Source organism: Delphinapterus leucas, chromosome 17 (genome assembly GCF_059928025.1).
Source record: "Delphinapterus leucas isolate spDelLeu-1000000601 "Yukka" chromosome 17, BTC_Dleu_Yukka2, whole genome shotgun sequence".
In the NCBI taxonomy this organism is placed as follows: domain Eukaryota; kingdom Metazoa; phylum Chordata; class Mammalia; order Artiodactyla; family Monodontidae; genus Delphinapterus; species Delphinapterus leucas.
In genome coordinates, this window is record NC_143145.1 from 18,473,367 (window position 1) to 18,495,982 (window position 22,616).

At 37.1% G+C, this 22,616-nt stretch overlaps 1 protein-coding gene across 2 annotated transcripts in view; it reads left to right on the forward strand.

Annotated features, from left to right (window-relative positions):
- Positions 1-17,690, forward strand: part of MRPL13 (mitochondrial ribosomal protein L13) — a 35,681-nt gene extending 17,991 nt beyond the window's left edge. For both annotated transcript variants that reach the window (XM_022555605.2, XM_089898772.1), the window contains exons 6-7: positions 5,861-5,982; positions 17,402-17,690. In XM_022555605.2, coding sequence (XP_022411313.1) covers positions 5,861-5,982; positions 17,402-17,423 — 144 coding nt within the window. In that variant the 3' untranslated portion in view covers positions 17,424-17,690. The remainder of the gene's footprint in view (positions 1-5,860; positions 5,983-17,401) is intronic.
- Positions 17,691-22,616: the final 4,926 nt, after the last annotated feature.

A 22,616-nucleotide genomic window follows, 5' to 3' on the forward strand; every position in this document is an offset into this window, starting at 1 on the left:
GGTTGCTTCCGTGTCCTGGCTATTGTAAATAGTGCTGCAATGAACATTTTGGTACATGACTCATTTTGAATTATGGTTTTCTCAGGGTATATGCCCAGTAGTGGGATTGCTGGGTCATGTGGTAGTTCTATTTTTAGTTTTCTAAGGAACCTGCATACTGTTCTCCATAGTGGCTGTATCAATTTACATTCCCACCAACAGTGCAAGAGGGTTCCCTTTTCTCCACACCCTCTCCAGCATTTATTGTTTGTAGATTCTTTGATGATGGCCATTCTGACCGGTGTGAGATGATATCTCATTGCAGTTTTGATTTGCATTTCTCTAATGATTAATGATGTTGAGCATTCTTTCATGTGTTTGTTGGCAGTCTGTGTGTCTTCTTTGGAGAAATGTCTGTTTCGATCTTCTGCCCATTTTTGGATTGGGTTGTTTGTTTTATTGATATTGAGCTGCTTTCTTAAATTTTTAATTAAATGTTTTCTCATTTTAAAAATTGTTGTATTTTCAGTAATTTTATGTCAACTTCTGAAATATTTTTTGCATTTTATAGTGAATGCACTATAATAACAATTGCTTCTATCTTAAATCATAAAGTGAGCCATCATTGGACTAAAAACCAAAAGTCTGTAAGTTCTATATTTTCATTTTAATAACTGCTTTCTTTGGAGAAAGGAACTATAGTCTACTTTGTTTGGAATAAGAAACTATAATTAGAGCCCCTGTTAAATTGAGGGTACTCATAGATAATTTCATGAACTACAAAAAAGTATGAATTCAGTTTACTTTTTTTGTGACCTGTAGCTTCTATGAATCATAGATTAATAGCTCGGCTTTGGTTGCTAATTATTTCCCATGATTTAACTTGAGAATACTTATTCCTGCTCAGAATTTGTTCAACTAAAAAGTACTTGAAAATAAAAATAGACATTTTTATCCATAACTATTGTACTGGTATAAGTACTTGGTTTTTCTCTCTGGTATAATATAATGAAACACTAGAGGTTCTATAATAAAATAGTTGAGTCCAGGTCATGGAATCAGACTGCCTGAGTTTGAATACATGCCCCCACCATCTACTGACTTCATGGCATTATCTCTGTTTTCTCATCTGTGAAATGGGCATAATAATAGTACCTACTTCATAAGATTGCTGTAAGGGTTAGATGAGATAACATTTGTAGAGTACTTAGACCAGGCCCTGGAACAGTAAGTTCTAGTTGCTATCAATATTATGGGTTATAATTGTTGTCTTTATAGTTCCTACTAGAGGAATAAGGTAGAATTCATTCCAGACTATAATGTTATACAACTGTTCAAGACACTTGTACGTTCTGTTGTTAGTTTAAATAATGCATGAGTAAATTATTCAGGCTTTTATCAAAGTGGCTAATTTATTACCTTTACTTTGCATGAATGAGTAGAATAATTTCCCACTATTCACTTTACCTCCGAGGTAACAAGTATGGGAGCAGTATCATTATATAAGGATAAATGACCTTGGGCATGAAATCACAAGAATTTTAAAACTCCTGTTTCTGATTATACTTTCATATGCTTTTAGGAACCATAATTTCTACAAGGAACAAAAAAATAGTAATGTTATTTTTACCAGTTATAAGGTAGATACATTTCAGCATAAATTACTTAAATAATTTCAGGCTATAAAATAAATGAGCCCATTTCTCCAAAAATGGATTGCTAGATTTTTTATTGTCATGACCATGGGGAAACAGGCACTCAGACATTGCTGGTAGCAGTACAAAATGGTGCAACCCACAAGGAATCGGGGAATTAGGTAACATTTAACAAAAATACATACATAAGGAGATTCATGCTTGATCTGGCTATCTTATTTATAGCAATTTACCCTGAAGATACACATATACAAGATTATTGTTTCCACATTATCTACAATAGTAAAGTAATAGAAATAAATAAATGCTTATTCATAGGAAATTGGCTAAATTATGCTATATCTATTCAATTGAGTACTATGCAATTATAAAAAAGGAATGACAGATATCATTGTGATGATAAGTAATGCTTTCCAGGATGTATTGCTAAGTTTAAAAAAGCAAAGTGGAAAAGAATATAGATAGCATACTACCTTTTATATGCATTTATACATATGTATGTTTACATACACATATATATTTATCTCTCTTCTTTTTGCGTAAAGAAACACAAGAATAAATGAGAAAATGAAGTTGGTTACTTACTAGATGATGGGCACAAAAAGATGAAAGGAGTAGGGAAGAGAACGAGATTTTTGGAGAATACCTTTTAGATTTTTTTTTTTTTACTTTAACTTTTTTATCATGTTGAGGTTTTATATATTCAAAAAATAAAAGGACAATACCAATAGAAGTAAGCAGAACTAGTGCGCAGATTGTGTTTTCTAAGTGCTATTCCCTATTAAAAGGAATGTGGTTCTTCTTAGAAATGTTGTTTCTAGGTCTGGAACAAAGAAGAAGGTTATTTTGGAGTGCACACATGCACAAGATTATTATTTCTGCCTTGTTTATAATAGTAAAATAATAAGTAACAGAAAGTAAGACAGTGATCAAAACCCGATGGAGAAATATCAAGAGGACACAGAAGGCAGCTTGAAGTGGTGCCCACTGACCAAATATGGACTGTGTGAGCCTTGAATGATCATAATGGTGGATTACCTTGAATAGAAAACAAAAATCTATGAGCCCACAATGATAGTCCCAAAATTATTTTTAACTGATTATAATTTCCCTTCTTTCTGGAGAAGGAAAAGCTCTTCTTCAGAGAAGAATGTCATCTAAAAAATGTAGAAATAATACTGAATTAGAAAAGCCACCATTATCAGCATATTCTGGATCTATTGAGTAAAGCATTATAGAACAGGATATTCACACAGTTTCAAAACATCATGTCACCGAGTACTTACTATTTAAAAAGAGAAAAGATACTTTTACGTTAAAGCCATCCGGTGAACCACCACTCATAACCAAGATATTAAATATATCATCAATATGGGACAAACTGACATCATGTGCCTCCTGCTATGAATGAAGCACTGAAGACCCAGCATAAACTATATAGTGTCCTGTCAGACATGTTTAACCTAAATCTAACGATGAGGAGAGAGTCCTACAAATCCCAAAAAAGGACATTCTGCAACATAATTGGCCTGGCCTCTTCAAAAATGTTAATTTCATAAAAGAGATAAAACAAGGAAACTCTTCAGATTAAAGGAAACTAGACCAAATATATTATGTATGTTAACCAACATAATAACATAATAGCTGTAGCATGTGATCCTTGACCTTGGATTGGAAAAATTCAATTTGGGAAATTTGAATATACACTGTATATTAGAGTAAAAGGTGTTTCATCAATGTTAGTTTTCCTGAACATGAATTTGTAATGTGGTTACATCGGAGACAATTCTTATATTTAGGAAATATATATGCTGAAATATTTAGGGATGAAATATTTGCAGACTACTCTCAAATGGTGCAGTCAAAAAGAATGTTTTTGGTGTATGTGCTTATGAATAGATAAAAAGAGAGAGAGCAATCATGTCCTATTTGAACAGTCAGTGAATTTAGGTGAAGGTTAGATGAGTGTTCACTCATTTTGGCAACTTTTCGGTAGATTTGAAATTCCTTTAAAACTTGCAAAAAAGTGGGAGTTCCCTGGCGGTCCAGTGGTTAGGCCTCCACGCTTCCACTGCCTAGGGCCCGGGTTTGATCCCTGGTCAGGGAACTAAGATCCTGCAAGCTGCGTGGCACGGTCAAAAAAAAAAAAAGTATAAAGAGGAAAAATTTCAAAAAAGTAAATGATCACCTCGCCCCTGTGTTTCTTTTTTCTACTTTTATTCTTTTCCTTATTTCCCTCAGGTTCACCACCTGCTCTGTGCAGAGGACATACACGCATAAAAAGAAAGTTTTTCCGGTTTCATGTGTAATGCCTAGTCAGCATCTTTAATTCCTAACTTTGCATTGATTTTGTCCATTCTTTCAGGGGATTCCTTTAATAGTGGTGAAATTTGGTAAGCTCATTTCAGTCAAAATTCTATTCAATTCGGCAGACATTTACCAGGAACCCACTATGTCCCAAACTCTCTATGCTGAGTGAGCAGTTGGCAACTTTTAAAATTGTCTTTGCAAATACAAGCTAAGGATTTTTTTTAATGGCTTCCCAAAGAAGTGTGAAATAGTCATAAATTTTCGTGAATACCAAACTGGCAGATAGACTTCTTTAGTAAGTAAAAAATAATGACCCCTTAACAGTATTTCATGTGTCCAGACTTTCTCTGCTTGTTCTGATTCTGTGTGCTTACACTTGCATATTTGAATATGCTGGGGAAGGGAATTTAAATATTTTTCAAATACTTTTCAGTGAAGAAACACTTCTCAATAGTATTTATTGTGTTTTGTATATGTTGATAGTGACCCAGCCTATCCAAACCATAGTTTTAAAGTCATTTTAAATTTTAAAAAATACTTTTTAATTTTTGCCATATTAGGTTTTAGAATGAGTTTATAGTGCAGTAGAGCTCTGTGATTCTCTAAAATTATTTTAAAATTGTATTTTGATTCTTGACATCTTGAATAACTTATTTGATGCCATGACCTTGCCCAGATATTTGATTCCCAATTATACTATTGCTCTCTGCAGACAACTGTAATTTACTGTATAATCATCCTTCTTTTCTGAAAATGTTTAGGAACACACTAAAATGAAAAGAGGGAATTCTATCTACGATCCCTGGGGAAATGCCCATAGGACACTTCCATATTGATATCTTACTATTTTTTTTGATAGACTCTCCAAAATTAACTGATCATTCAGATCCACAATATAATTCTCTTTCCCTTATTTTTGTTCCATGAGCACAGTATAAATGTTAATTCTTTTGGTTATTCACGCTCTTCATCTTATCATTCCCTTTATTTAGTCCACTTCCTGTTCTTCTAAGATACCTCTCAAATGTATGCTTTACTCCTCAGCTTGCTTTTCGTTACCCAAGTTCAGACTTCCTCATATTTTACCTTTCCTTTTATTTTTCTGAACATTTGGATATATTTCCAGGGGAAGGTAGTTCTGGGCAAGTGCCATTAATAAAGGCACCAGGATTTGAGTGTAGGCCAATGCCTGAAAGGTGAGGAGGTTGTTTACTCAGAAGCCATGGGCATTTGCGGAGGGGTGAAGTTGGAGAGGTGTGCTTCCTGGTTTAGCTACAGAGTTAGAAATTCATCCTGAGAGATTTTTAGCTAAGGGGTGACTTCTTTAAAACTGCAAGCCTTTAGAAGCCATGATCTTTTTATTTTCCTTTATATACTCAGCACCTAGCACAATTTCTAGTTCATAGAAGGAGTTCAGTAAATGCTTGTTGGCTAAATGACTCAAAGATCCAGCAGATTTTCATTTTCGAAAGTTTTTTTTGGCAACAACATGGAGCATTAATTGAAAAAGGTTGTGGCACTGGAAGCAACAGACCTTGTGCACACACTCATCAGATGAAACATTGTGAGAATGAGCCAGAGCAGTGCCTTTTGCAGTTGAAAGGAGGGGGAAAATGTAACAATATTCAGAAAAAGTAGAATTTATTGACCAGATACTTGTCAAAACTGAAGACATCTAATGTATCATTAGGAATAGGTTTGTCAAGATTAAAATATAGAATGTATTACTGTAATGAGATTACTTATGTCACTGATTTAATGTATGTTTCAGGGATTTTTACAAAGTTTTAATTTGAAGATTGTATTGTTCTCATCTTATAAACATTCTTTTATTATTTTTTAATACTAAGAATTACTAATTTATTACTAGGGAATATATTTTAAGAAAATTAAGCCTAAATTTTTATTTACTCTAGGATATACCAGAAGATATTCTTAAGAATTTAGTGGAAGAGCTTCCTCAACCACGAAAAGTGCCCAGACGTCTAGATGAGTACACACAAGAAGAAATAGAGGCTTTCCCAAGAGTTTGGTCTCCGTAAGTCTTTCTTTTCCTTCCTATTTTTGTTTTTTAACCTGAGTTTAGTATCTCCTGTTTTCATATCCAAATGATAAGATCCTTGAGGGTAGGAAGAATGAACTTCTTTTCACTCTCTCGGATACTCTTTGCAGCTTCTACCTACAAATAAACTCTAGACGTAGATGGTAGAACCAAAAGTCTCGGGGTCTTAAGACCTTGCTAGGTAAGTGCGAAGATGTTCATAGATGCCTATAAATTATCAGATATTTTGTTTGGGATGACACAACTTGGATTGATTGTAGTCTCTTGGGATAATAAATGAATTGTTCTTACCTAAAACAAAGTGATTCTCTGTTTTTTCAGATTGCTTCACTAAGCCAAGAATATGATCTAATGAAAGTCATTAGTTCTGGATACTTATAGTCAATCCAAATAGAAAAACAAAATAAAAAAACACTTTTGCTCTCCTCTATTACAATTTCCTCTACCTATGAGCCAGAAAGCTGCTTAGCTTTGACATACTGTCCTATCTAATTGTTTCCAGGCTGTTTTGCCTGGCCTACCAGGCTCTTTGTAACCTCATCAGCTTAAATTCTTCTCACTCCACTGTGCTGGTCTAGCATAGCAGACTGTGTAAGCTTGGCACCCTTTTTATGCAATTTAACTTTTCCGTGACTTTGTTCTGCTGTTACCTCTGCCTAAAACAACACGTCCCTCACCTCCTCCTCCTCCTCCTCTGGAATAACTCTTACTCATTCTTTAGGCCTTAGTTCAGATGTCAGTCTCCTTTAAGAAGCCTCACCTAAACATCAAGAGCAGACTAAGTGCTCAACCATCTTCTGCTGTAGCACCTGCCGTGTAGCTCTGTCTTTACCACATTTACCTCCTCAAAAGCAAGGGCTGCATTTTGTTCATTGTTACATCACCAGTGCATAGAACCGTACCTCACCTGATAGGGCCTCAGAAATGTTTACAGAATTTACACAGTAGGTTTAGAGAGAGCCACGCATCCTCGTTACTTGATCTACAAAAGACAGCTAATCTTCCCACAGGATACTTAACCATTGTACTCTGAAAATCCATATCTCTTGATGGGCTGTTTGGCCAGATAGGTTTGTGAAAACCTAAGTCTTCCCAGGATTACCAGTATGTCCAGGAATCTAATCCTTGACTCTCATTGTATGTGTATATAACTTCACTCTTTGCACACAGAGGTCTTTAGGGTATTCTGTTTAAATCTTTTTGACTTTGCTGACTTGTGTAAGGTTCACCTTTAATTAAATCTGCATATAATGAGCAAAATAATATTATTAGTGATCATTTACACTTTCCAGTTGGCCCGCACTGTGCTAGGTGGTTTGCATACATTGTACCTAATTCTCTTACCAATAAGATAAAATACATTATTCCTGTTTTTAAGACTAAGCCAAAGGTTGGCTGGTTTGTAGTACAGCCTGAATTTGAAACTAATTGTAGCTGATTCCAAAACCTGTGTTCTTTCCACAAAAGTAAACTGCTTCATTAATTTATTTATTTACTCAACAAATATGTATTATGTGCAAGACACTCTTATGTGCAAGACACTATAATAAGCACTAGGACACACATTTGAAAGATTACCAGTAAAGCAATTATTTAATTCCGTTTTACAAACTTACTGAGTTTATACTACGTGCTGTACCTTTTGACAGATGCAAGGAAATGCCAATGATGAAGCATCTAAATGAAACTTCCTCCAATCCTTGAGCTGGGTTAGGCCCCCTTTATAGGGTCTCATTGTACATGTTCCTTTTCTTTTACTGTATTTATTCTAACGTAATTAAATATATGCATGATTACCCGTTTAACGTCATTCCCTTACGAGACTCCACGGGGGACGTGTATGTTGTCTTGCTTAGCACTGAGCACAGTGACTGGCTCATTAAGTGGGCACTCAGCAAATATTTATTGAATGAAGAAATGAAGAAATAGATTATCCTTTTATCAGCTTTTATAAATGAGGTTAGGAATAATTTTTAGAACATATGAAGGTAGTAAAATGCTCCAATTTAATACTAGTTCTTCATGTCAGAATCAGTGAAATTGACTAACTTAAAAAACCCTTTGTTTTTGTTCCTGTTCACTGTATCATCTGAATTATCCTGCTGCTTTTCAGTTGATATCAAACAAGTGATTAACAAACTCTATGTGAAAAATTGAAAAAATTGGCTTTATGATGTCTGATATTTTTATCAGCTAGTTATTAGGATATATTCTTATGTTAAGTATTTCTCTCTAAAATAAGGAAGTGCATTTTCTATCATTCCCTTATGTTCTGGTTTTGATTGCTTGACATTGACATACTTGTGGACGAGAAACTATACATTATGTGACCTGATTTGATTCTAACAACTGAATTAAGTGTGGAGTGCTTTTCTCTTTTCCTTGGCTACTTATAGATACCTGTTTAATAGTTTGCCTTCATGTCAAAACCTAAGATTCTGTTTTTAATTCTTTTTATTTAAATTCATTTTTTTCCTCCAGATCATATAGTGGTTTATTTAGATAAATCAGTAAATAAAAGGTTTTAAAGTTTGTTCCACATGCTATGATAGTTACAATTATTCCCTCCTTTGGCATCTGAGAAATGAAGCTTCTGAACTACTTTGATGATGTTTAAACTTTAGGAAAAATAATTTTAATTTAACTTGTTCTTAGAGATTTACATGGTCATTTAGTCAAGACATATCCAATGTACCTTTTCCTACTTAAACTACATAGAACTTACATTTATCCTTAAAACTCAGTCCATATAAACATAGAACATTTTTCTAGGAAGATGTTAACATTTTTACAAGTTCCTTAAAAGAGACGTGGAATTTGCCACAAATTGAAATTAATCCCTAACTTATAAAAATCATTTATTAGCTTAAATTTACCACCCTGGAACCTTTACTAACAATTCACAATAATATAGACTGCACATAAAATAGATAACATTTACTTGAAACATAATACTCTTTGGAAAGTAAACTCAGGCATTCAGTTGAAAAATATTTTAATTTGGGGGTTTCTAAAAACTACTAAATGTTTGGGCTTCCCTCGTGGCGCAGTGGTTGAGAGTCCGCCTGCCGATGCAGGGGACACGGGTTCGTGCCCCGGTCGGGGAAGATCCCGCATGCCGCGGAGCGGCTAGGCCCGTGAGCCATGGCCGCTGAGCCTGCGCGTCCAGAGCCTGTGCTCCACAACGGGAGAGGCCACAACAGTGAGAGGCCCGCGTACCGCAAAAAACAACAACAACAACAAAAACTACCAAATGTTCATTGTAGAAAATAAGAATAAGATATATACATAAGTAAATAATTTCACCATACTTAACATTTTGGTGTGCTAACTTCCTGTTTCTTTGTGTTAGTTTTTTTTTTGTTTCTTTGTGTTAGTTTTTATGTTGTGTGTATGTTTGTGTTTCACAAATTTGGGAAATTATGATTTTTCTCTAAATATGGTCTCACTGCACATTTTCCCAATTTACAAGATTTTTTTCCCCACAAGCATGATCTTCAGTGGCTGCAGGATATGACATCAGTTTTATTCTGTAAATCCAAGTATGTCATATCTGATTTTCTTATAGAAACTCTGTCATAATTGAACTTATATTCGTAACCAAGATGGATATGGTACTTTTTTTTTTTAAACTGGAAATACCAAAGGTGCTATTTAGTTAGTTATGTGACCAAACACATATTATTCATGTGGAGTTATATATCATGAATATTCTAAAGTGTAGTCTAAATCAGTTAATCCAGGCAGTATAATAATGAAATAACCATTCACAACAAATTATATTTAATGTTATTATAGTCAAAGAGTACTGATCAAACTGTTCATTTTACTAAGGGATTTCTGGTTCATTTAAAACAAATTAGAAGGTGACTGAATGCCTTCATTATATTAATGGAATTAGAAAGGGTTTTTCTATAATTATTTTTAAGGAGACTTTTAGTGAAAGTTAGAGCCACTTGATGCATTATTGAGTTACTGTTTTGAAATGGATTTTCCTGCCCCTTCTTTTCAGTCCAAATTTCCCTCTGGCAGGAATATACATTAGACACAGGCTTTCCTTTATGCTTTATTAAAGTTGTGATCCTTCCTCACTAGTGGCCACACAATATCTGTTAACTTATGTTAACTTATATCTGTTAATATTATGTGTTAATAAAGTTCAAGTGTAAAATAGTATATACATTAGAACTACAATTAAAATATTTGATACGCCATGCAGTGCAATCCCTTGGAAGTGAGATTCCTCATTACTGATAGATTTGCTTTTATGAGAAAAAAATTTTTTTTCTCCTTTTGGAGAAGGAACCTACTTAAAATATACTTTTTGTTCCACTCAAAATAGCTAAGCCAAGAATATAACCTTCCTTTGGAATGTAGTAATTGGAAATTATTCAAGATAGATCTGATGGTGAACCTGCAGAGACTTGACTGAAACAGATGTACCTGGATTGCACCATAAATAAATACAAACAAAAATAGCTTGCTTTGGTTTTTGTTTCCCTAGCAATAAAACCTAACACATGTTTATAGTATAAAAATGTACGTTTTTTAATTGCAACTGTTACTAGCTTTTGGTTCAGTGTAAGTTCTTTACCACTTCTGTTAGAGACAAAAAGCTTCTGAGCAACAGTAACAATTGACAAACTAAGCTTTGAACCCAGTAGCTGATTAACAAAATTATTTTAATCTCAGTTAACAGCTACCATTGTTGGGATTTCATTTAAGTTATTTTCAATCACTTAAAAAGTTGTATTCCCTCAGGGCTGACTTCAGCATACTCTAGATTTTGTTAGGCTAGTTGTTTATTTATTTTTAAAACAATGGTAGACCAGAAGGAAAGAAACTAATATTTATGAGGAAACTATAAATATTGTTTTATAACTAAAAGCCACTTTCTCATATGAGAAGTATTGCCTATACACCTCACTTCTTAAACTAGTGTGTATACTTGGTGTATTAGTAGTTTTTACATCTCATGGGTATGTAACTTGTGTCAGAATATGTTATAAGGTTTTATCTTGTGTTTCTTGATGGTACAGAGTAAATATGCATTTGCCATGGGCAAGTGGTGATTGTAGGGTACACACTTAGAATTTGTTTCTCAAAGATAAAACAATAGCACTTATCTCTTTTTCACAGTTCAGTTGCCTGAGATTGTAGCTTTCAAATGGTCAGCTTATTTTAATTCTGTCAATAATTATTTCCATGGTCATTGCAGTTTTGCCAACACATTACAAAACCACAATAATCATGGAAATTATAATGCTGTCACTGTAATGGAAATTTTTCATTATGTAGGGTAAAAATAAAACAGTTCATTTGAAACTTTTAATTTTCATTTATACAAAACTCTGTAGGAGAGCTTTTCTTAGGAAAAACTAGGTATGTAGAAAATTCCAACTTAGAATTGCTTCACGTTATCCACAGATGGATGAAACAAAATCAAAAAAGAAATGTTTTTTACTCCTCACTCGTTAAATCAGTAATGCTTTATTTTAAGCATAACCCTCACCTTTGTAGAGAAACTAAGTGTGGAAAGTTTCAGCATCAGTAAACGCTTGAAAACAGACGTTTATGATGAAAACCTATGTTCCTGGTCTAACTCTCTTTACAGAGTGTGCTGTTAGAAGTGTGCCTGCAAAAGAGAGAGAATATGAGGATGAAAGTGAGAAGGCTTGAGGACAACCGTGACTGGCCTTGGAATTGTCTTTGCTGAAAGTAGAATTAGATTTAGGGAGTTTAATAGGTAATCCATGCAGCTCTGTAAAAGAAAACGGGTGCCAGGAACGATAGCACTGCAGAAGGGACTTGGTGAGCATCCTGTCCAGTCTATAGCTCTGGAAGTCAGCAAGGATTTCAGCTTTCAGCTTGCCCTTCGATATAAAAGCTACTCATCCCCAAAATGTACAGATTTTCGGTTTTAGTTAAATGAATGCCCAGAGAAAAATAATTTTACCTATGGCTTTATAAAATGTGCTTCAGATCAGAGACTTAGTTAAAGACGGTGGAGAAGGATTTTTACCTTTTCAAAACCCATAAAGATCTGGGACGTGGACATCTTCAAGATTTTCCATAATTGTGTGCTAGTCTAGTCATGTGGCATTTTCGTACAAGATTTAACTTAATTTGCTACTCTTCACAGTCAGAAGTTATTAGCTGGACTTGGGGAGAAAGCTTACGTTCCAGCTTTTCCATCATTTCAACCAGCACAGCGTTGGCTTAAACCATAGACCTCAGTATTTCCAGTCCTGAATTTTGCTCATATTAAGCCTTCTAAACTATACTGTTCTTTTGGATATGAACACATTAGGACTGGTTGTTAAAATAAAAAGCAATCTTTATATATACAACCAAAATAAAATCATTTACATCTCCTAGCCAATACAGCTTATGACTTAAAAGTGGTAATTGAATGTAACAATAATTCCCATTAATTTTAATTGGAAAAATTTTTTGATTTTTAAAAAATTTTAACAATCTTATGAGTTTATTTTTTAATTTTTATTTTATATTGGAGTATAGTTGATTTACAATGTTGTGTTAGTTTCAGGTGTACAGCAAAGTGATTCAGTTATACATGTATCTATTCTTTTTCAGATTCTTTTCCCATATTGGTTATTACAGAGTACGAATAGAGTTCCCTATGCTATATACAGTAGGTCCTTGTTGATTATCTATTTTATATATAGTAATGTGTATATGTTAATCCTGACCTCCTCATTTATCCCTCCCCCCCGCCACCTTTACCCTTGGTAACCATTAGTTTGTTTTCTATGTCTGTGAGTCTATTTCTGTTTTGTAAATAAGTTCATTTGTATCATTTTTTTAGATTCCACATATAAGTGATATCATATGGTATTTGTCTTTCTCTGTCTGCTTTACTTCACTTAGTATGATAATCTCCAGATCCATCCATGTTGCTGCAAATGGCATTATTTCATTCTTTTTTATGGCTGAGTAATATTCCATTGTACCTAGAAGTGAGTTTAGTTTTTAAAAAATCACTGTTGAACTTTTTCTGATCAGGCTAGTGGTACAGTGTCTGGGGAAATGAGTGTAGCAGCACCATTGCTCTATTACCTGTACAGCTAACATCTTTAGTTCAAGGAGTATGTGATGTGACCAGATTTCCTGGAATGGTTTATTCTAAATAGTTCCATTCTTACCGTGGAAGTGACTTAAAACTCAATCAGACTGACCTTTGGTATTTCTTTCTTTTTTTTTTTGATATACAATATAGTGTTGTTAACTATAGTCGTCATGCTGTGCATTACATCCCCAGGACTTTTTATTTCTATTTTTTAATTTTTAAAAATTTTTTGGCCACGCCACGTGTGGGATCTTAGTTCCCCAACCAGGGACTGAACCCGTGCCCCCTGCCTTGGAAGCGCGAAGTCTTAACCACTGGACCGCCAGGGAAGTCCCTGAGAATTCAATTCTGATTAATGTAATGTTGCTGTACATAGACTAGGAACTTTTTAAGAACCTAAATACAATGACATTTGCTCAGTTACTAAAGATACAGTTAATCTTTTTTTTTTTTAAATATTTATTTATTTATTTGGTTGCTCCGGGTCTTAGTTGCGGCAGGCAGGCTCCTTAGTTGTGGCATGCAAACTCTTAGTTGAGGTACGCATGTGGGATCTAGTTCTCTGACCAGGGATCAAAGCTGGGCCTCCTGCATTAGGAGCGCGGAGTCTTATCCACTGCACCACCAGGGAAGTCCAAGTTTATCTTTCTTTCATGATAGATGCTAAAGGAATTTTAGTACCCAGCCTCTGTTGATGTTATCATAATTTACAATTAGTTATTGTTGTATCAGAAAAGCATAAAGCTGCCTGTTAATAAAGTCCTCTGGTGAGTCAAGAGCCAGAAGGATACTATATATCTATTGGAATCATGTCTAGCTAATGAGGAAGTGTGTTACCTTCTGTTAGGCACAGCACAGCTTTAGAAACTTCCTACTGAAAGCGTTTCTTCTGCTTCTTCAGCATCTTCAAATAGTCGCCCCCTCCGTCTTATGAACAGCTCTGTCAGAGGTCTGAGGTGAACCCTCGCTTGTCAGTGTGCGGTCCACGGACCAGCATTGCATCGCATGGGAGTTTGTTAGAAATGCAGAATCATGAGACCCTCTACAGACTAACTGAATCAAAATCTGCATTTTTACAAGAGCCCAAGCAATTTGTATGCCCACTGAAGTTTGAGACCCACTCAGCTAAATAGCCCTCCCCTCCCCTCCCCTTTCTTATATTATCTTGGATCGCCTTCTTTTAGTGGGAGTAAGCAATACAAATGTGTTGTATGTGTACCTGCTTACATTTGTGTAGGTGGAGAGAGAAATAGAACCGTATTTAGTGTAAAAACCTCACTTTTCCCCACAGGGGTACCTCCTGTAGCCATGTAATATGTTTGATTGTCTCGCACATGAGTTGATATTTCTAGCTCTGCGAACATCCAATGTACCTAGTCTCTTGGCTATGATACTGTTCCCCCTCCGCCCGTTAGAAGCAAATTAACCATCTGCAAAAGATTCCAAAAGCAGAAAGGATGAGTCTGCAAACAAAGTGGCATTTTCAAGGCGGTCACTATAATTACAAGTATCTTACAAGCCTCCACTACGTGCAAGATACTGTGCTAATTGCTGGTAGTATAAGATCAATTATATTGGGACTGTGCCTCCAAAGGATAGGAGTTTTGTAGAATAAAATGGTGTTTGCAAACACTGGAGTCAGAAGGTCTGCACTAGATCACTACCATCCACTTCCTAGCTGTGTATCCTTAGACAAGTTACTCAGCCCCTCTGAGCATCAGTTTTGTCAACTGTAAAATGGGGTTGATAACAGTGTCTTTCTCACTATATAGTCAGGAGGGTAAAATGAGATTGTGCATGTGAGGTAGTTAGTATATTTCATGGCATCTAATAAGCACACAGCACTGTTATTTACATACATAACAACACTTATTCACTTACTTAGGGCAAGTGTAATTTGAGAAACACCATAATAGAAGTATGCATGAAGTTCTCTGGCAATCTCAGGGAAAAGAGCCGTGCCTAAGTTAGGAAAGGAAGAGTTGTGTAGGGTTTCCCAGAACATGTGATTTGGGGGGTGGATTTTGAAGGATTAGTCAAGTCCACCAGGCAGAGAAGAGATAGGAGATACTCCAAGTGCAGAAAATATCAAGTACCCAAGTCCAGAGGTCTGAAAGTTTCTATCTGGGCAATAGCAAGTAGTATAATGGGACCAGAACGGACAGGTTGTGGAAAGAATGACTCAGAAAGGTTAACTGGGACCATGTCCTGGAGGGCTATGTGTTGAATTCTGTGTTTGAATTTGACAAAGCAGTGGAGAGCTAGTGAAAGTTCTTCCACTATATGGAAGTGGGATAAGAAAGAATCTATGTTAGAGACTCTCAGATGTCTTTCCCTTTGCCCCATTTCTCCTAAACCCCAAATCCTACTTACTAGCTGCCTGCCATGGCCAGATTTCATCATATTCAAAACAAAATCCTTCCCTTCAGAATCTGTTCTCCTGCCTGTATACCCTCTCCTGAACAAATAGATAGCATTGCCATTTCCTGAGTTCTTCAAGCTGAAAATTAACAGTCATCCTTGAATTGTCATTTTCCAGTAGCTCCTTCCTCCGTCATGCGCCTGGTCTCTTCCCTCTTCCCCTCCCTGCCCTGGACAAGTTAATTTTCTGCTTCTTGAATCCTGAACCCATCCTTTCTTCTTACTCATCACTGCCCCAGCCCTAACAGAGCCATCATCTTAACCCTCCTCACTTCCTCCAAAATGTCTTGAAACAAAATTGGGCTTCATTAGCCCCCGATCGCCTTCAGGTCACTGTCAACATTTTTTACATGACAGATTACACCCTTCGTACATGTTTCCTATTTTACTTGTAAATTCCACTAAAGGGTACTTTCCTCATCTCATTGTTAATAAATTAACTTTTGGTGTGGAAACAACCAGACTGTGACTAAGCACATTTAATTTCATTGAGTGGAATTGCAGAGACTTCTTGTTAGGGCTACTTGTTAGAAATCTTAGAAGATTTCTTTCCAGTGGCATCACCGCCACCCTTTTGTAATTATATGAACCAGCTGGATGGAAGAATAAATTGTTTCTTAAAATGCACTGGTGTCTCTTGACTAGGAATTTTGATTGTATTGAGTCACATACCCAAGATTCAAAGGGTGCACTTTGGAGCCCCTTCCAGCTATTGTATCAAACTGTCATTTCCCAGACTTTGGATTCAGTTTTTACATTTGAAAAGAGATTTCAGAAACAGTGACAAAATGCTGCAGTTTCTCTTCTTGTTGTTACAGAATGACGATATGGTGAAGCATATTTGGTTAGTTTCCCAGATCAGTGCCTGTGTTCCTCATAGTTAAATAATAATTTTAAATTGTAATATAGTTCATTTACTTAGTTACCAGACTGTTGGTCTTCCTATCTGGGCTATCTGGTCTCTTTGTCTTCTTTTTTCTTTCTTTTTTTTTTAGAAAAACATGATTTAAATGTAGAAAGGGATGAGATAAGTTGTTTCAGGGCAAACAGAGTTCACCTGTTTCCTTTTTTTTAAAGGAATTCAAACTGTTGAATATTTTTACAGCTGTTTCAAAAATATCTATTTAGTTTACTAATCACTAAATTCCTTCTGAAAATTCTGTAGGAGCTCAATACCTACAATTACACTACTCTGTAAAAGTAACTAACTAAAAGGACACTAACAGTTTTCGCATTTCATAATTTCCTATTCCTCATTTTCTCCGTTGTTAAAATTTAACATTTCTCTGAAAATGTTCTTTGTTTTAATTTACTACTAGAAGGAACTTTCAGGTGTGATTAATCCTATAAATATATAAACAAAGAAAAGACTATATATGTATATAGTAAATTAAAAGACCATATATGTATATAATAAATGTGTGTGTAATTAAAATATCAAAGGGCTGGTGTTTATACATGTATTTTGTATGCTACTGTAATGAAAATTAAATTTAGCATATGATAAAATAATACAAATAGGGAAACTGCTCATTCAGAATTTGCCATTATTAGGCAAATCCATATCTTTATATATAATCCTTTCTATTAAAAGGGCTTTTGGGAAATTGAATTCAAGCTTTTAAGTCACTACATACATTCATGCATAGGCACACGGGGGCCTATATTTATACTCTGCAAAGAACTTGGGAATTGTCACTTAACTGTTATACTTTGCGATAATTTGGCCTTAATGTTTTTCACCAAAAATTTAGATATCATATTTGTAGATATTTCTTGATGAACAGTTACTTTCATTTTAAATTGGGAAATAATCTTCTTTCATCATGCGGGAGAAAATGAAATTGATTTGTGAAAGAATAAATGTTGATTTTTGTCTTTCAGACCTGAAGATTATCGGCTGTAAGAGACGGAAAATTTCAGAAAATAACAGTGCGGTGATTGAAACTTCTTCCTGATGAGTTTCTCCTTCCTACAGGGCAGGGTGAAACAGTTGCTGCCTTTTGACAAGAAACCTGTTTTGGGCGCTGAACGTTTGTGGGGAAAGGTCAGGAAGGGATATTCCTTCAATAGGAAGTTGCAATAAAATACATTATTTTATAGAATTGTTTTATTATGTAATCTGATTTGAATGTTATAATGATGATAAGAATAAAACTGCTTACTTGGTTAACTATTCAATTTCTCACTTAATGAAAAAAACCAAACCCTAGGTAGCACTGCAGTTAAAATTGCCAAGTGCCCATTCATGCAGATTTCCTCACGTTCCAGCTCCCTGTTTTTGACACCTGGGAAAACAAGGCCCACCTTCACTTTTCTTTTCAGTGACTATTTTATCTAACTTCGCATCATCTGAGTTCATCCCTCCAGCTCAGTAGGGTAAGGTTTGTCCTGAGGTATTTTCAAACTGCTTCACTTTTTTCTGTGTCCCATAGAGCCTCTTGGTTTCCATGACACCAAAATAACAAAGTAATGCCTATCTGCTCCCTAGAAATCTCACTGCCCCACCTGTGATGCTGTTTGCAGACCCCTGCACTGTGTGTCCATATCTCTCCTGTTGGCTCCTATTCACCTCTGTGCTGGGCACTGAGGTTGGACCGCCGGGATCAATGTGTCCAGCAAAATCTCCTCCCTGGGAATTAAAGTGCTGAGAAACTGCGTTTGGGCATTTTTACGGTAGTTTTCTTCTCTTGCCCTAGCCAATCAAGGAGTGTCTCTGACCCCTTCTCCCGTTCATGCAGCAAACATGTACTAAGTGCCTGCTATATGCCAGGTGTTGGGGAAACAGAAATCACACGTCTTCCCCCAACACCTCCATGCCCCACCAAAGAGCAGAGTGTCTGTTGCAGGGTGGAAAGGAGCTGTAGATAGATTTGTAAATAAGTGCACCTGGGTGTCAGAGGTGCTGCTAAAACTATGTATGAGCTGTGATATAAGTACATTTAGGGGAAAACAGTATAAACATTAAATATAAAGTACTGATAGTAAGCACCTGCTAATATGCCAAACACAACTGCTTTATATAAACTAAAATTCATTTAATCCCTATATCACCCTATAATGTACATAATGTTACCTCCCCATTTAAAACTGGGCACGCTGAGGCAGCAATAAGTAACTTGGCCAAGGTCACAGAACTGCTAAGGGGAAAAATCAGGTTTGGATCCAGGCAGTCTGCCTCAGAAATCCATGGACTTAGTCGCCACTAGGCGAGAAAAAGTATTTATGTATCACAAATTCTGTAATAAAGCAAGCATGACCCGGTACAGGTCAACAGCTACCATTCAAGGAAGTGGCAGTTAGTTACAGTTTAAACTATTGGACCAAAAAGAAGCTCCATCCCTTTTGATGTGGTGATCTTGGGGGTGAGCCAGTGTGAACTAAGCCCCCAGCTCCCGGTGCAGCAGCTTTAGTAGGGAGGAATTCTTGTCTGGTGTATCCCAAGCACCTAGAACAATGCCTGGCACATATTTCCTGATTGAGAAGGGCTCACTGAAGGAAGCCCTTGTTTCTAACACAGCTGCAGGATTTGAAAAGGTGAGATCATAGCAACAGGCTTTATAATAATATTGAGCCCAGTCATCATACCGTCAGCCCTCCACATCCATGGATGCAGAACCCACGGATTCAGGGGGCCTGTTGTATCACACCATTGTATGGATGGGACTTGAGCATCCTTGGATTTTGGTATCTGCAGGGAGTCCTGGGAACCATTTCCCCGTACATACTGAGGGACGACTGTATTGAATATTCAGGAAGAATATTGCGACTGATCACCATAACCCTCATTCTCACTTGCTGTGCGAGAGTCCTTTTGTAGGGGGAGGGGCTGCCTGAGCTATAGACCCAAGTAGACCTAAACGGGCTATACTGTTGGACTGAACTGCCCCTCCTGCTGTTGGGAGTTAGCTCCATTTTGCATTCGGAGAGAACCAGAGCAAAGAGGCTTTTGCACCAAGTGGCCTTGAGAAGCAGAAGCTATCAGACTTCCCAATCCTGCCCATTTGCCATTGCTTGAGAGTTTAACAGCCAGATCTGTGCGTTTCCTAGGAGAACACAAACACAGTAGCCAAATAAAAATCAAAACCCGCGGGCTTCCCTGGTGGCGCAGTGGTTGAGAGTCCGCCTGCCGATGCAGGGGACACGGGTTCGTGCCCCGGTCCGGGAAGATCCCGTGAGCCATGACCGCTGAGCCTGCACGTCCGGAGCCTGTGCTCCGCAACGGGAGGGGCCACAACAGTGAGACGCCCGCGTACCGCAAAAAACAAACAAACAAACTCACTGTATAGGACCCAGGAACTTGAGGCGGGGAAGACAAGCTGAACCGCTAGAATTGTAGCTCCAATTAAAGTAGAATGCACAGAAGAAACAGAAGAGAACTTTAAAAAATACAAATATACGAATACTTACAGAAAAAGAAGGAAACCCTAGTTATTCCAACATCACATGGGAAGGAAAAGAAAGCTGATATATATATATATATATATATATATATATTCTGTTGCGATGTGTGCCTGTAACGTGCAAATTAGCACAGATAAGGAATCAAGTCACTAAAACCAAAATTATATTTGTCCATATGCAGTTTTTCATCAGGTGCTATGTGTTATGCTATTAACACCAGATAAATGAGAAAAACACCATCCAGTTGAGCATAATGACCTGTGAAAGAATAATACACAACACCTTGTCTCTCCATTTTACCTACATGCATTGCCTGCTGTGTCTCCTCAGTAAAACATAAGTGTCCTGATTCTAATAGCAAAGGAAAAGCCTTAAATATTGCGGAGTTTTGAAACATAGAAAATGTGATTTTGCAGTAGCCGGCGGGGGGGGGGGGGGCGGCGCATAAAGTAATCACATTAATGACTACAGAAACAACACTAAAAAAAAAAAAAAAGAGCTTAATCTTAACCTCCCAATAATCACCTGCTTTCTGGGGCACTGAAAACTGAAAAGCACTCATTTGCAGTCGGTAAGGATAACTGCAAACCTCCTGCAGCAGGAGAGCACTTTGTGTCATCTGATCTCATTTGGGTTCCCACAAATAGCTTCCTTTTGAGAGGGGTCAATTAACAAAACAATAAAAGAACTATTGTTTCTTTAAAACAGCAACCCAATATTTTCTCTCCTGAAGGAGAGATAAAAAACATATTCAGGCCAATGAGGAATAGGAGGAACCAAACAGGCTCAGTTGGGGAGGGTCCACCTGGGGCTTCCTGGATCCAACTCACCATACCCAGAGTTTGGGGTAGAGGAGGGTGGGCCCTTCTATGACGCTTTAGTCCCCTCTCAAGTTTCTGAATTGCCATTTTCCAGGTCCCCTTTCTGTCTTAAGCCCATTCAGCTGAACAAAAAGCAACAATAAGCCACAGCCATCTACCTCTGGTTTCCTGTTTCATTTAAAAAAATATAATCTTCCTCCCAGCTATTCTCCATGGTTCAAAAACCACAACTCTTCACCATCAACACCTCTGCCGAGCAAACTTCATGTCTTGTCAAAATAGCATACTATATTTAATATAATGTTTCCTTATTAGGAACTTGTGATATTTAAAACTGTGATCGTTTTCTTGTATCACTTACAAGACGGTATAAGGTTTGAGCTTTTCTGCGTCAACTCCATTTTTGCCATAAACCCATAATCCATCACGCAGGGATCATTTTTTAGGAATGCATATGCCGCATTATAGGACAGACGGGTGCACTCACTGTAAATCCTGGTTTAGCTCGTTCTTCCATCAGGCGGACTCTTCATCCGGGGTCCTACGAGGTCACACTGGCTCCACCCCAGCAGAAGTCACCACCTAGGATATACTGTACAAAAGTCTGGTGCCATCCCTTTATCATGTCTGGGTTGGAGTAGGGCCCACCTACTAGTGACGTCATTGCCACGGCCTGCCCTCATCTCCAGGCCTGGGGTATTCCCAGGGTTCCATTAGGACCTAGCAGGTGGGCCAAGTTAGAGCTAACTTCTAAAGCAGGTCTTTAAAGCCATCCTTTACCCGGAATGCAATCCTTTCTTTTCTCATCCTAGTTCCTACTCTAAATTTACAAAGCGAATACTAAGAACTATGGGCACTGAGGTTGATAAATAATGTCTCTTTGTTTAGATAAACTGGGCCACAAGCTGGCCCAGAGGCTAGGGCAGTAGTGATGAAGTAATGCTGCCATCTTTAAAAGTGACTGAAGAGCAGAATTTTGTTTTACTTGTCAGGTTTAACCCAAACGAAGGAAGTTTTTTAAAAAAAAAAATGCATGTAAATTGCAGTTATCAGAGTCTTACTAGAGTCCCTTCCTCTCCTTTCTTGCTAATTCCCTCCTTGCTAGATCCAGGCACCGTCACTATGCCTGTGCTCCATCTTTTTTCTATGCTGCATGATTTGTTTTCCTACCTTCTCCTGGAAAAGGGGTTTAGTACCACAGTCGGCCAAGAACAACATTAACTGTCCAGGTGTCTCCTGGCTGAAAATTCTCCCATAGACCGGTAGCAAGTTCTGAGTCTGCAAAGCCTAAATTAAGCCCCAGGAGGGATTTTGCTGCCTATCTCTACAATGCTAAGTTCGAATTGGATAGAAGCCTATTTAAGAAGGTATAATCTTTCCAAGACAGACATTAAGACTCCATATCAACTTAAATATAGGTTCTTGCAGAGAAATAGCCTCTCTCCCTCCGCTCCCCTTCTCTGTCTCTCCCCAAAAACTTAAAATAAGAGAGTTGAATAGTTTTGCAGCATCACTACTGCTCAGGGCTTCACCTTAGATGAATGTTAACCTGAGATCAGCTACCAGTAAAACAGCCAGTCACTCCACCTGAGGCCAACTTTTATTAGGCTGTGGCTGCCAGGAAGGTTTAGGATACATTTTCCACATGAAGATGGCATAAACAGGACCACTGAAGGAGACACACATTTTTGCCAGTGCCATTTGGTCCATGAGAAGCTCTTCGATTTTCAACAAAGTCTTTATTTCAAGTCTTGACTTTGCTTTCACTGCCTTCACTTTTCAATTCCAAAGTTAATACCTATTAAAGTCTTGCAAACAGTGGCTCCCAGAAGAGCATCTGTTGCTCGTGGCACACCTGTGCTTTATCTGTGGGG